This window comes from Seriola dumerili, unplaced genomic scaffold (genome assembly GCF_002260705.1).
Source record: "Seriola dumerili isolate Sdu_G_001 unplaced genomic scaffold, Sdu_1.0 BDQW01000674.1, whole genome shotgun sequence".
Classification (NCBI taxonomy): domain Eukaryota; kingdom Metazoa; phylum Chordata; class Actinopteri; order Carangiformes; family Carangidae; genus Seriola; species Seriola dumerili.
The window spans coordinates 1,290,201-1,303,496 of NW_019174929.1; the positions used below are offsets into that span (position 1 = coordinate 1,290,201).

The following is a 13,296-nucleotide window of genomic DNA, read 5'->3' on the forward strand; positions in this document are numbered from 1 at the left end:
AGATGGACGGTTGGTGAATGATGGTTTGTGGCTGGTCATTTATTGGCACACTGTGCTTCTGGTTCAGCCCATGTTATTTGTGGTGTGATACTGTTTCTCAGGCAATGCTCTGTGTCGTTTACCATCTGCTTGGTGTGGACCAGCATTAATGCCTTTAGCTGAGTACTGTATGTTCCCTTTAGTAGCTGTTTTTGCAGGCAGCAGGTGCTTTACTCTTCAGTCCACACTAATGAAAAACAACAGCTCTCCTTCCAAATACATCCAGACACAGTGGGAAAGAGGGGTGGTCTGTCACTCCACTTTGGGTTGTTATCTGTGAAAAAGTTATGACTCACAGAGAATGATTTATTTCACTTTAAATCTAATAGCTGACTTGTTTTTTTTTTTTTTTTTTGGTTTTGGTTTTCCTACTTCTCTCCCAGTATTTTGGCAAACTTATTTCAAAGGGCCACTGACCACAGGTCAGCCCCTTGCTGATGCCAATAGTAGTGCAGCACCAAACATGAATGTTTCAGGCAGAGGATATGTTAACTCTGGGCAGGAGCAGTTATCAGTATCATCATCAGGGGAAGAAATAAAATATGATATATGTGAATAAAAGAGAGACTGTTATTTCATGTCTGTATGGGGCTTTAAGTATCAACCTTTGTAGCTTCAAGTTTGTAAGTTTCCACACTGTGTAACTTATTAAATTGAGTGAAATATTAAGTCTGTGTTTTCTGTTATTTTATACACAGAACAAAATTACACCTGACATATTTGGTATCCAAGGACACTTTGGGATTTCCACTAGAATTTAAAGTAAAGTTCAGTGTTTTGATCAAAGTTTGGCTGCGCAGCATGTTTTTACTCACTGGGGTTGAAGAGGTTACCGGTGGAAAGTTTTAATTCAGTTTGTCTGTCTGTCTATTTAGACTGCCTGCGTAGTAAATACAGAAATTTTATTCTAACGTCAGTAACATGAAAGAAAATTGTCATTCTAATCTAACTCTAAACAGTTGACAGTAACACCATCACTTCCTTTCTGAAGCTTAACAAGTCAACATCTGTTTTTTATCTGTTGCTATGGGAGACAACATAAACTATCAGAGAAACAAGGATGCGGATCACAGTTTTTTTCCACTTGTACTTCCCTACATTTATTTAACTGTATTTAAGAAGCCTCATTTTCATTCTCCACAACCGGTTTATTAACTATTTCTATATTTAAAAATTCATGCAGTATGCAGTATTGGTTTGATATCCTGAGAAATTGAAAAAAAAAAACAGCACTGTTCAAACCTCTATTCAGAGGCATCGCCAGCTGTTTAATGTTGCTTCTTTACATCGTCCTGACTCTGTGAACTGCATTTTGTCTTACAGAAATTGGCTGCTGGCGTAAACCAGTTTGCCTACACCTGCATTCAGGACCATCCCATCTGGACCAACCAGCAGTTCTGGGAAGCCACTTTCTACAGCGAGGTCCAGGGCCAGATCCGATCCCTTTATCTTAACACCCCAGAAGAGAAAGGGGGCATCACTGCCAGGCTAAAGGTAAGATTGACCAATATGAGTAAATATTATGTTTAACCCCTCTATTTTAAATCCACACCACAGCTGAAAAGGTTGAATGACTGAAACTTATTTTATTATTTAACTTTAAGCAAATAGGCCAAAATTCACCGTTGTGATATGAAATTGAATATCGGTGGGCTTTTGGACAAAACACAATGTGTAGAGATGTCATTTTGAGCTTCAGGAAATTGTGATAGACATTTTTAACAATTTCCTGACACATACAATAGACCTAAATCACATTAGCAAAGCAGATAAAAGTTGTCAATTTGTTTTTCACTCTGCAATTCAATCCTCTGTGGCTAGCAATAAAATTAGGCATCGCTGCATTTTTAGGGTCACAAGCCAAACAGATTTCTGTCAAACTCAATCCATTTACTTTGACCTCTCTAGGATGTATCCCCCGTTCCTGCAGTGGGTAGAGATGAGGAGCAGACAGCCATGGACCTGGCGGCAGAGCAGCTGCGCTCATGGCCCGGTCTGAGCAAGGAGAAGCAGCAGGAGCTGGTGAAGAATGAGGAGAGCACTGTGTTCAGCCAGGCCATCCACTACGCCAGCCTCATGGTTTACCTGCTAGTGCCGTTGGACACCAGCAAGAACAAGCTGCTGCGCAACGCCCCTGCTGCTGACTGGGAGAGCGGCAGCAACAGCATTGTCACAAACAGGTCAGGAGGGGCAATACTGTGGTTGACTATCAGAGTAGAAGCATGTAAATAACATCTTTCACACATCAAGATCAAACAAAGACTAGAGTAGAACATTGTTTTGGCTTGTTCAGTATTTGTAAGGTAGAATAATCAATGTTACTGGAGGAAACCTCAAGGTAAGGTTTCATGATTTGGGAGTATGTGTACCTCTCTTAATAAGGTGATGATAAGCATGTGGGTGGATGTGGCATAACTCACAGTCTACATGATACCTTCCTATTTAGCCAAATGGAACGCAGCTCTTGCTATGTTTCCGGCCCACATCCATCCTGTGGGCTTACATTGCTACTGCACAAAACAGAGTGAGGCTCACTTACTTCTGTTGGGAAGTTCAAAACCCTCTGGGTGTCTTTAATGGGACTACACTGTATTCACCCAAACCAAACAAAATAGCAATGGAAGTGATTTCCTGTGCTCTGCAGTAATTGTAGAGTGAAATAAATCTGGGAAGATCCCCCATGTATGTCTTTTCTTAGCATTTCAGGCTTTTGATACCAAATAGTTGGAAGAACACAATATTAATATTTTCTAATTTTTATGTACAGTACTGGAACTTTATTAAGCATTTTTTCGTAAATACATTTTATTCCCAAATAACCGCAAGAACACAATGTTACTAATTTATTCTTGGGGCCAAGAATTTGTTTGTGTGGAAATCTTCTCTCTTTTTCTTTCATTTTTGTCCCAGACTTGTTTGTTTCTCACAGAAGACATTTGGATCTCATCACTCACTATTTGTGCATCCAGAGGGAAGGTTGCATCACAGTTTCATGTGAAACATTCTTCTTGGCTAATGGAGTCTGAACGATTGATTCAGGCATCAACGCTTAGCTCATGCCAGGCTGCAAATCGTTCTCACTTTCAGTGCTCTTTATCCCCGTGCATCTTCAGATCCATTTCTGTCAACACACAACTCTCAGATCTCAGATCAAATGACTTACCGGACATGGTGGCTTGACCTTTCTCATTTGCATTGTGTCATCATGCCTGTTTTACAGCATTGCTGGGAGTGTGGCAGAGAGCTTTGACACAGAAAGCGGGTTTGAGGACTCAGAGAACAGTGACGTGGCCAACTCTGTGGTGAGGTTCATTGCGCGCTTCATCGACAAGGTGTGCACAGAGAGTGGAGTAACCCAGGAACACATCAAGAGCCTCCACAGCATGATCCCAGGTACAGCGCTCACACTGTTCATTCACACTCTGTTTCTATCCTAATTCCCTCAGCTTCATACAGAGTAACCCTTGGATGTGTGTATTCTCAGCTCAGGCCAAAAGCAACAGAGGCCTCTGAGCTGATTAACTTCTGACATGTTAAATGGCCATATAATCTGGTAATACACACTCTGGTTTTAAGAGCGTGTGTGTACACGTTTTTCTCTGTACCAGCTCTGTTTGTGTACTTGTGTGTGTGCATATGTTAACTGACCTCAACCTCTGACCCACAGGCATTGTAGCTATGCAGATGGAGGCTCTAGAGGCAGTTCACAGGGAGAGCAGGAGGTTACCGCCTATTCAGAAGGTGAGTGTTGCTTGACGCTGACCTGCTGGGACTTTAACTGTATATACAGTATATATACAATTATATGGCAGGATCAGACTCTGAATCTAAATAGAATCAGAAATATTTTAAATGCAAAGTCTAGCTGTAGAGGGCTAAAACGCAGTTTCTGGGTTCCATTCCAAAAGTTAGAAAACCTAATTCAAAATTCCTGTCCTCTACTACATATATCCCTTGTAATATAGTGATAAACAGTGTCTATTTCTGGTTTAGGAGCATTCAATGAACAACTTTTTCCACAGTGCATACACTGTTGCAAGTAAAATATCATTAGCTTGAGAGAATGAGGTCAGTCGAGTGGTGGAGTACGATAATGGAAAAGGGAGGAAACAATGAGACATTATATTACAGCAAAGAACATTAGAATTTCTCATACATAGAGAGCATTGGTTGATATGTGGAAGTAGTTACAATGACATGTATAAGATGACTACCAAAAACGCACTGGTAGTCTGAGGTGTTGTTTTTTTTTTTTTTAACGCTAACAAATTTTTACTAACAACCTTGTTAGCTTGTAAACTCTAATAGTCTAGTCTAACGTTATGAAGTGAATTTATACTAATTTTAAATGATGTATAAACTGCACTGTCATCTTCATGAATGTTTTTCATTCATTAAAACTGCTCACTAATATCCTAACTCATAGTTATGTCCACATGTCCAGTTTCATCTGGTTTGCTATTAATATACAGACTGCAAATCTCATCCAGTGTTTTCCAGTCATCATCACACTTTCATATTTTACCAGTTGGTCTATTGGACCCTGCTGTGCGATTTGTCTGCCAGCTCTTGGTAATTCCTCTTGCACACCCTTACACACACAGACAACCATCATGCCAGCACTGCCTTGGGATCAACCTGGAGACCATGGTGAGCAGTCTGGCTGCTGCACTTTGTGGCTAACTTCTCACACATTTATGTGTTGGACCAAGCTTCCATCCTGGAAGCTGCGAGCTGCATGCCAAAAAATACTAAAAAGTGTGTAAACAACACTGACTGTGGATTCATGACAAGTGTGAATGGCAGTAGTAATGGCAGCAATAACATGAAGAGGAAAAACAATGAATGCATTTAAGGTGCAGCTCTAATAAGGAGCTGAGCTCGCAGCAGTAATGAGGTGCAGAGGGACTCTCTTCTTGGTCTCACAGTCCATTCAAGGACGGATTCAAGAAGCTCAGATTATCTCCTGGCCAGCCCTCAAGTCCCCCAGACCAGCTATGGCCTTAATGGGAAATGCTGCGAATGATCTAATGTTGTTCATTTTTGTGACAGTGGAATAACTGAGTGTTTCTCTACTGGGTTTGGAGGCCTGAAGGAGCTGAAGCGATTTAGGATTGAGGACTTGACTGTTATTAGTTAGTTGTTAGTTTACAACATAGAAGAAGTTGGTGGGATGTGGTGTTTGTTTTTGAGACATGGTTAATAATCACTTCTGTCAAGAGAAATATGGTCAACAGCAGTGCATACTATATGAGGCACATGTATCACATTACAAATTTCCTATTCTATTCTTCTTTCTTTATTTATATATGTGTATATATATATGACACACTCTGAAAGAGATGCTGCATATATAAGATATTTGCTGTTTGAAACTCATTCTCAATATGATTGCTGACAATAATGTTACGCAAGCAGCAAATACTACACTTATTCTAAGAAATTTAGTTACATGTGGTTTTCATCTTAAAATGATTTAAACTGAGTAAGTAGAATAAAGTTTGTAATTATATTTTTGAATGAAACCTTTAATGGAGTGTAGTTGTCCTCAGTTGTTTTGTTGTTTTTTTCACACGTGAGTTTAAGGCTGGTCAGGTTAATAAGGTTTATTCTATGAGTAAAAACGCATCATGTCATTCAGGGTCCATATGTTTAAATCTTAAAAACATGAAGTGAAAACCGCTGGTTACTCAGCAGAACAGAACAGCTTTTCCTGGGAAAATAGATGGGCCTTGCTTGAAGAGTTGAAATGGTGCATTGGTCTCTCTCTAGTATGAATTTGTTTTTGTAGGCAGTTTTCTTTTTGAAGAATGCCATCTAATTCTTAGTGTGCTTGTAGATTGTGTGTTTTTGATGATGACATGCATGTGAAGCTTAAATTTGCTGAGGCCATGTGGTGCTCTGATTTGACATTATAATGATAGATTTATTTCCTTGCCATTTTAAAATCTGATTCACTGACACAAATGTTTTTGCTGCGTCCCTCATTTTGAGTACCTAACTGTCAACCAAAAATGTCTCATTTTAAACTCAGACTTGACTTCATGGGCAGTTTTGTGCAGATGTATCTGTCCCTGGGTATAATGTTATTGTGGGTTTTTCCCCCATCAGCCTAAGATTCTGCGTCCAGCACTGCTTCCTGGAGAGGAGCTGGTGTTGGAGGGGTTGCGGGTGCTTCTGGACCCTGACGGGAGAGAAGAAGCCACCGGGGGCCTCCTGGGGGGCCCACACATCCTGCCAGCAGAGGGAGCTCTTTTTCTCACCACATATCGCATCATCTTCAAAGGCATCCCCCATGATCCACTGGGTAAATACTGACCCACAGCAACATTAGCTTTTAAGTTTCAATGAAATTTAAAAAAAAAAAAAAAAAAGAAAATTTATTTGCCAGCTAATTTACAATGTTAATATGTTTTTTTTAATCAAAAAATCTATTAAAAAATTAATTTGACATAAAATGCCATTTTTTCTTGGTCAACAGAAATGAAATTTTCAACTAATATTTCTGATCATGTTACCATGAATTAAGTCAACAACACCCAGGAACAACACCACCCCATTATGACTAAAAACAACCGACTTTACCCTCGTAAACCATCATCACCGTTAAAGTTCTTGGTGGCAGGAGTCGCCTACTGGCCTAGGGGTTAAGGAGCCAACCAAGAACCAAACTTAACCCAGACCTTTGTTGCATGTCACTCCCCATCCCTCTCTTTCTCTCTCCCCTCGTTTCTTGACACCTGCCTACTGTGAACAAAAGAACAGAAAATAATAATTAGCAGGTGCTTTAGTGTGTTGTGTCAGGAAGCTGCTGCAGCGATCATATCAGTAATGCAACGCTGGTCTTTGTGCCTGTGTGTGTCCAGTGGGGGAGCAGGCAGTGATCAGGGCTTTCCCAGTGTCCACGCTGACCAAAGAAAAGAAGATAAGCATCCAAAACCAGCTGCAGCAGAACATGCAGGAAGGCCTGCAGCTCCGCTCTGCGTCATTTCAGGTAAACAGTGAAACAGACAACATGCTCAGGGTTGTCCAGTATGGACACAAGTTGCCAAATATGTTATGTTTTAGTTAATGTGATTCTTCTCTCTGACATTTTAGATGACAGTGAGGCGCCAAAATAAAAAAAAAAAACAACTCGTAGCAATGGCCATGTAGCATGTAGCATGTATTAGCATCTGTGGTTCTGTTTCTCAGATATTAAATTCATATTGTTATGTTAACTTTTTTAATTTTCTTAATTAACTGGGCCGCCAGAGGATTTACAAACTGCAGAATCTCATAAATAAGCAGCAACACTTGAAATTATAATTAAAATTCAGTGTGGGAAATCTTTTAGAAACCCCATGTCTTGTGTTTCATAACATGAGCTTGTTTCTTAGAGTCAGAAGAAAAGCAATTCTCAGCCAAGCATGTGTTTTTAGTCTTTAGATGTACTGCTGTAAAAGTTTTTATGGTTCATTCCTATCTTTTTACTAACACAGATGATGAAAGTGGCCATGTTCTTGGGGTGTAGGTCAGTTGACATATGCGGACGTCTTTTGTGGACAGTTTTGTTGAGCTTCCACATTCACTGGAATCTGTGTGTGTGGGTGTTTTGTGGAAATGATACATGGGCTGTTTTACCAATCTTGTGTCGAAGAAGATGTAGAAGTTCCAGATCTGCACACTTAAGCAAATATTTTGGGTTAAAATAGTGAGGAATCCTAGCAGTGATAAACAGACATCTCTGACGAATTGAGATGCTCCCTACATTTAAAGATGGCTTCAACACATGTTGCTTGGTTTGGACAGAATTAGAAATAGTGTGTATAAATGTTGTCTCTGAATTTTTGCCTGTGTTGTTAAATGATCAGTTTGACTGATGTATCTTTTAGTTGATAAAAGTGGCTTTTGATGAGGAAGTGAACTCAGAGACAGTTGAGATCTTCAGGAAGCACCTTCAGAGGATCCGCTACCCGCAATCCATCTTCAGCTCCTTTGCATTTGCTGCAGGACAAACAGCACCTCAGCTAATCCTTCCAAAGCAAAAAGAGAGGAACACTGGGTTCAGGTTTGTGGCGCAGTGTACATCACTGAATGCACATTTCATGTTTGAATTATTAGTGAAATATTAGTGTTAATAAATACATGGCTCGGCAGTTTTCTTCTCTGGAAATGTTGAGAAATCCTTTTGTTTTGTTGCTCAAGCTGCCAACAGTAACTTTTGTCTACTCTGTCCTCCTCACAGAACACTGTCCAAAACTATTGTCAAGGGAGCAAAGAGGGCCGGAAAGATCACCATGGGCCGTGGTAGCCAGAGCACACTGAAGAAGAACGACAGAGGCAGCAGAATGACATGGCATGAAGATGATGACATTTCAAGTGAGAGAAATGACACATTGACACTTGATCATGTGAAGCGAGAAAAAGAGACTGAAGAAAAGGTAAAAGCTTTAAAATAGCACTTCAGCTTTGCATGTGTGTTTCAGTATCAGACGATGGTGAGCCGCCCCCTAGCAGCACTTTGCGAGCATCGGAGAAGTCCACCATGGAGCAGCTTGTGGAGCAGTCCTGTTTCCGTGACTACCAGCGTCTGGGCTTCGGTACCGTCACCGCCAGCTCGTCCCGCTCCAAATCAGGGGAACAGTTCAGAATCACAGCCGTGAACAGACTCTACTCTCTCTGCCGCAGGTATACCACCTCGCTGCCAGTGAAATAGCTTTAGCTGCAGCGGTGCGGCTACATTAGAATCAGTTCAGAAACCTGCTGATCTGTGCTGATTCCACTAATCATAGCAGAGCAGTACTAAGGATATTAGTTTACAGGATTTGTAGCCCTCCCGGAAGCTTTGTAAGCTTCAGTATCTCTAGAGGCCAGTTGGGGAATCCTGCTTTACCTGGCAGACACATTTTTGACTTCTGTATTGAGACAACAAGATTCAAATCCAGCCTGTTATACAAAAATCTGTGTATGAACAGATTGCATTGCAGTGGCTTATTGAGGATAGACATTAGTTTTCATAAAACTTGTGTGTTTGTGATTTCTGTTCTGTCTCTCTTTGTCAGTTACCCGGGGCTGCTGGTGGTTCCTCAGGCAGTACAGGACAGCAGTTTACACAAAGTGGCCCGCTGCTACAGACACAACCGTCTGCCTGTTGTGTGTTGGAAACATCCCCGCACCAAAGCCGTTCTGCTCCGCTCAGGAGGCTTCCACAGCAAGAGTGTGGTGGGGTTGTTCAAGTCACAGAACCCTTCCTCAACAGGTGTGAATGCACAGCATGGAGTTTTTATTATATAAACTCAGTGAGAGGCACCACTGTTGCTGGAAAACATTCATTAAGATTAGAAATGTTGATTACTTTTTTTCTGCATTCACTATGTGGTGAAGTGAGTTTGAACTGATCTGATTTTCTACTGATCTGAATTCTACTGTTTCAGCAGCTCTGCCTCTGAAATATGTTTTTTCTATAATACACTGGATCTGTGGTCTGTAACTTGTCATTTTTTTTAAGTAGTGCTAATCATTTTCTGTCTAAATAAAGTGTTGTCCTCTGCCTTTAGCCCCTGCCTCATCCTCAGATTCATCCAGTAGTCTTGAACAAGAGAAGTACCTGCAAGCCATCCTGGACTCCATCCCTGTCTACTTCAAAATGAATGGGAACAACACCTTGTCCAACCGCTCCCTCATTGGCCTTTCACCAGGTATTCTCTAACACTAACACACTACACACTGTATGTTCAGATTCTGTTTTTATTCACTTGGTGAATGAATATCACAGTCATCTCTGCTACTTGACTATTTCGATCTGCCTCTAGGATTGTTTGGATTTTTAGATTTGATATATAGATTAGATATATGAATATAAGATTCATGTGCTATGTAAGTTTCTTTTAGATCTCATTAATAATGATTCCCTAACATATAAGCATTAAACTATGCTAAACCATTGAGCCTGATAATGAAACACCTAAATGGCATGCAGCCATCAATGTTATCAATTAAACATGTGTTTGACAAGTCCAAGTGTTGGGCATGAGAAAGGTCTGTTAAAACCAAACTGGGTAGAAAGTTTTGTTGCCCTGAGGTGAGTCTCTCAGGCTGTAGCTATGCCTTTCCCTCTTCACAAGGATTGTCTGATCCAAACCCAAACTATGACTTATACATAAAACATAAACATATTTAATGCTAATTTGGTTGGTAATACATAGTGTAAATGTATCAAATTAGTATTAAATTAGGATACAGCCACCTTGAATGATGGATTTTACCTGAATTGAGACATCCATGTCGACATGCTTGTCAGACTCTATTACTTATCAGCAGAGCATTCAAAAGAATACAAGATTCCTAGCTGTAATTACAACTTGACATTGACAGTATTTATTTTCATGTCAAAAACTGCTAAATACAATTACTTCCATATGATGTGAACACATCATGAGAATAACCATAACTTAATATAAAATCAACATAACTTTCTGCAGAGTCTGCAGGGAGTCACTAACAAGTGCCTGTGAGGTTTACTATGGGAATTTACTTCCTTCAAACCAAATCTACGTCACCTGACTCCCATGCTCCTACCTGACCTGAATTTGCTGTGTGATGGCCTTGGCTCTGCCGTGGGAAAAAACTTAGTTTGTTTGCAAAGGACAAGGGGCCATGTAGAGTTCATTTCTTCTGATAAAGAGAAAAACTGCAGATTTGCACTCTTCAGTTTTATTTTTGTTCACTCCAGCTCTGTATTTTCTCTGCAATTGTTGTTTTCCCTTTTTTGTTTGCTCTGGTCAGCAGTTATTTTTCACCTACTTATCTTTAAGTGTGTGTGTGTGTGTGTGTGTGTGTGTGTGTGGGTGTGTGTGTGTGTGTGTGTGGGTGTGTGTGTGTGTGTGTGTGGGTGTGTGTGTGTGTGTGTGTGGGTGTGTGTGTGTGTGTGTGTGGGTGTGTGTGTGTGTGTGTGTGGGTGTGTGTGTGTGTGTGTGTGGGTGTGTGTGTGTGTGTGTGTGGGTGTGTGTGTGTGTGTGTGTGGGTGTGTGTGTGTGTGTGTGTGGGTGTGTGTGTGTGTGTGTGTGTGTGACTGAGAGAGAGAGGGAGAGACTCCACGGGAGAAATACTGTATCTGAACACTTGGAAGGAAATTTGTACAATAAAGGGTTATGTAAGAATCACAGGACAACCTGGGGTCACTGTCCAGCCCATCCATCTCCTCTTACACCCCCGTGAATGTTTTGTCTTCAGGCAGTGAAAGGAGGACATCCAGGATACCAAAGATGGCTCCTGTCCATTTAGACATCCCATTCTCAAACAGCTTTACCAGAGGAGGTGAGTGTTTTCCTCTGTTTCCTACTCAACACAGCATGTGTCCTCCTACTGCCTGGTAAAATATAAAATACCAGTACTGTCATCTATAGACTACAGTAATGAGTGTTTTAACATCATCCAGTCACTTCAGGGAAAGGTTACATGGCGGATCTATACATTTAATCACAATACTTTATGTAGCCTGTGAATTGTTTTTGCCAGCGCTCCTGGTTTTCCAGATTTTCTTCCCCTTTCTTTTTTGCCCACCTTGGTCACATATTCCCTCATTTTTCTCCTGTTATAAAACCCATTTTAGAAATGTGAGTGAATGTGTCACCACAACCGTTAAGGTGCTAAAATCACACAACGTCAGATGGAGAACCTCAGAAGACAAAAGTATGCAACTAAATTACAGACATCCTGAAGGGAGGAGTTTCTTTCCCAGATAGTAGTGAAAGAATTTTCTTTTTGTAAAAGATAGATATTGTTTGATTTTACTTTGAAAATGTGTGAGCCATAACCAACTGTATAGGCCAAGATTACTTAATGTTCAAATTAAATGGCAAATGTTAATAGTGATATTAATTTTGTTAATATACAACTTAATCTACAATACATGAAAGATGAAGATGCAGAATGTTATTTCTAGAGTTATAATACCATGAATATAATGATTGTTTTGAAAAAAATAATGGGAATCATAGGCATACAGTACACAAATTGTTTAAGTACTGGCAAAAAAAGAGTGACAAAAAAAAAAAAAACTCTTAATACAGCACAATTTGTACATGGTGGTTTGTCTGTGTGACAATCTGTAGCTTACTGTATAGCTGTACATGTGTACAATATACACTTTATCAAAAATCTATTTTTTATATGAAGTTTACAGATTTAGATCTTGTGCCACATTAACCTTTTGTAATTGTGACCTGTAGTGTTCCTGGCAAATGAGCATTACAGTAAATGTAATCTCCCAGATAAGAAACCTGATGAACTGTTAAGATGACACATCTTGACTGTTAAATTGGAAAGTCTTTTGAGGAAGCCAGTCACTGGTTCAGATGAAGGTCAAAGCTGAAAGTATTTCTTAAATTGACTCAGTGTTTTTTATTAAATACTGTCAAAAGGATGACACCCCCCTTGAAATGATTTGTAACATGAGTGTTTCTTTTTGAATCATATTTACCTGGAATGTGCCACAAATGAAGATGAAGAGAGAAATTCCCTGGGGATGTAGTACGGACATAGCCCCATGGCTAACAGTTTAATGTCTTGGGGCTGTAGCAATGCTCCATTGTGTCTGCCTGAGCTGTCAATGGTAGCGATATGATCCAGAGTATCTTCCTGTAGCCGTGTCTCTTTGAAACACATAACTACACTCACCAAAGTCCATCTGATTCCTCATTAGGGCCACTAGCTTGTCCATCCTAATTGTTCAGTGATCTTATGTTGCCGATGACGATAGAAAAGAGATACGCTCTTCAACATCAGTCTCTGTTGTCCGGACCCAACTCTCTTCCCTCGTCCCTTCATTCCCACACTGCATCTTCAATGTATCTTCCTCCTGATTTCTAAGGGGGTATCTGGTGTCCTGGTCACCATGCCGGCTCAGAAAGATCTGATGGTGAAAAAACAGACCAATACTCCCTGTACTCGCATGTTTAGAGAGGGCGCAGCTTAAATACGTTGAAAATCTTAAGAAGAAAGAAAGGAAAAGAACAACTACAACTACAGAGTAACAAAGTCCAACTCTAGTAATACAGTCAATCTCTGTTCACATGTCTCCACCTAAGGAGAGAACAATTGATAAGCATGCTGTGACTCCAGCCTGGTGCAGGGTGGTGCAATCTGGCTCTTTGTCTTCACACCATCACTCATAGTCATGGACAAACATATTCATGCATGCTGTGACAATCATTCTCTTGAATTGTGGACTAGTCCAATCTTTGACCCTCATCTGTATAACTCTGCATTTGCATG

The 13,296-nt window shown here is 40.4% G+C and overlaps 1 protein-coding gene across 3 annotated transcripts in view; it reads left to right on the top strand.

The window, feature by feature from the left end:
* Nucleotides 1-13,296, top strand: part of sbf2 (SET binding factor 2) — a 94,129-nt gene that overhangs the window by 66,429 nt on the left and 14,404 nt on the right. For all 3 annotated transcript variants that reach the window (XM_022765350.1, XM_022765351.1, XM_022765352.1), the window contains 12 exons: nucleotides 1,363-1,533; nucleotides 1,948-2,219; nucleotides 3,260-3,432; nucleotides 3,707-3,780; nucleotides 6,151-6,346; nucleotides 6,906-7,033; nucleotides 7,914-8,089; nucleotides 8,267-8,400; nucleotides 8,508-8,709; nucleotides 9,084-9,280; nucleotides 9,579-9,719; nucleotides 11,254-11,337. In XM_022765350.1, coding sequence (XP_022621071.1) covers nucleotides 1,363-1,533; nucleotides 1,948-2,219; nucleotides 3,260-3,432; nucleotides 3,707-3,780; nucleotides 6,151-6,346; nucleotides 6,906-7,033; nucleotides 7,914-8,089; nucleotides 8,267-8,400; nucleotides 8,508-8,709; nucleotides 9,084-9,280; nucleotides 9,579-9,719; nucleotides 11,254-11,337 — 1,948 coding nt within the window. The remainder of the gene's footprint in view (nucleotides 1-1,362; nucleotides 1,534-1,947; nucleotides 2,220-3,259; nucleotides 3,433-3,706; nucleotides 3,781-6,150; nucleotides 6,347-6,905; nucleotides 7,034-7,913; nucleotides 8,090-8,266; nucleotides 8,401-8,507; nucleotides 8,710-9,083; nucleotides 9,281-9,578; nucleotides 9,720-11,253; nucleotides 11,338-13,296) is intronic.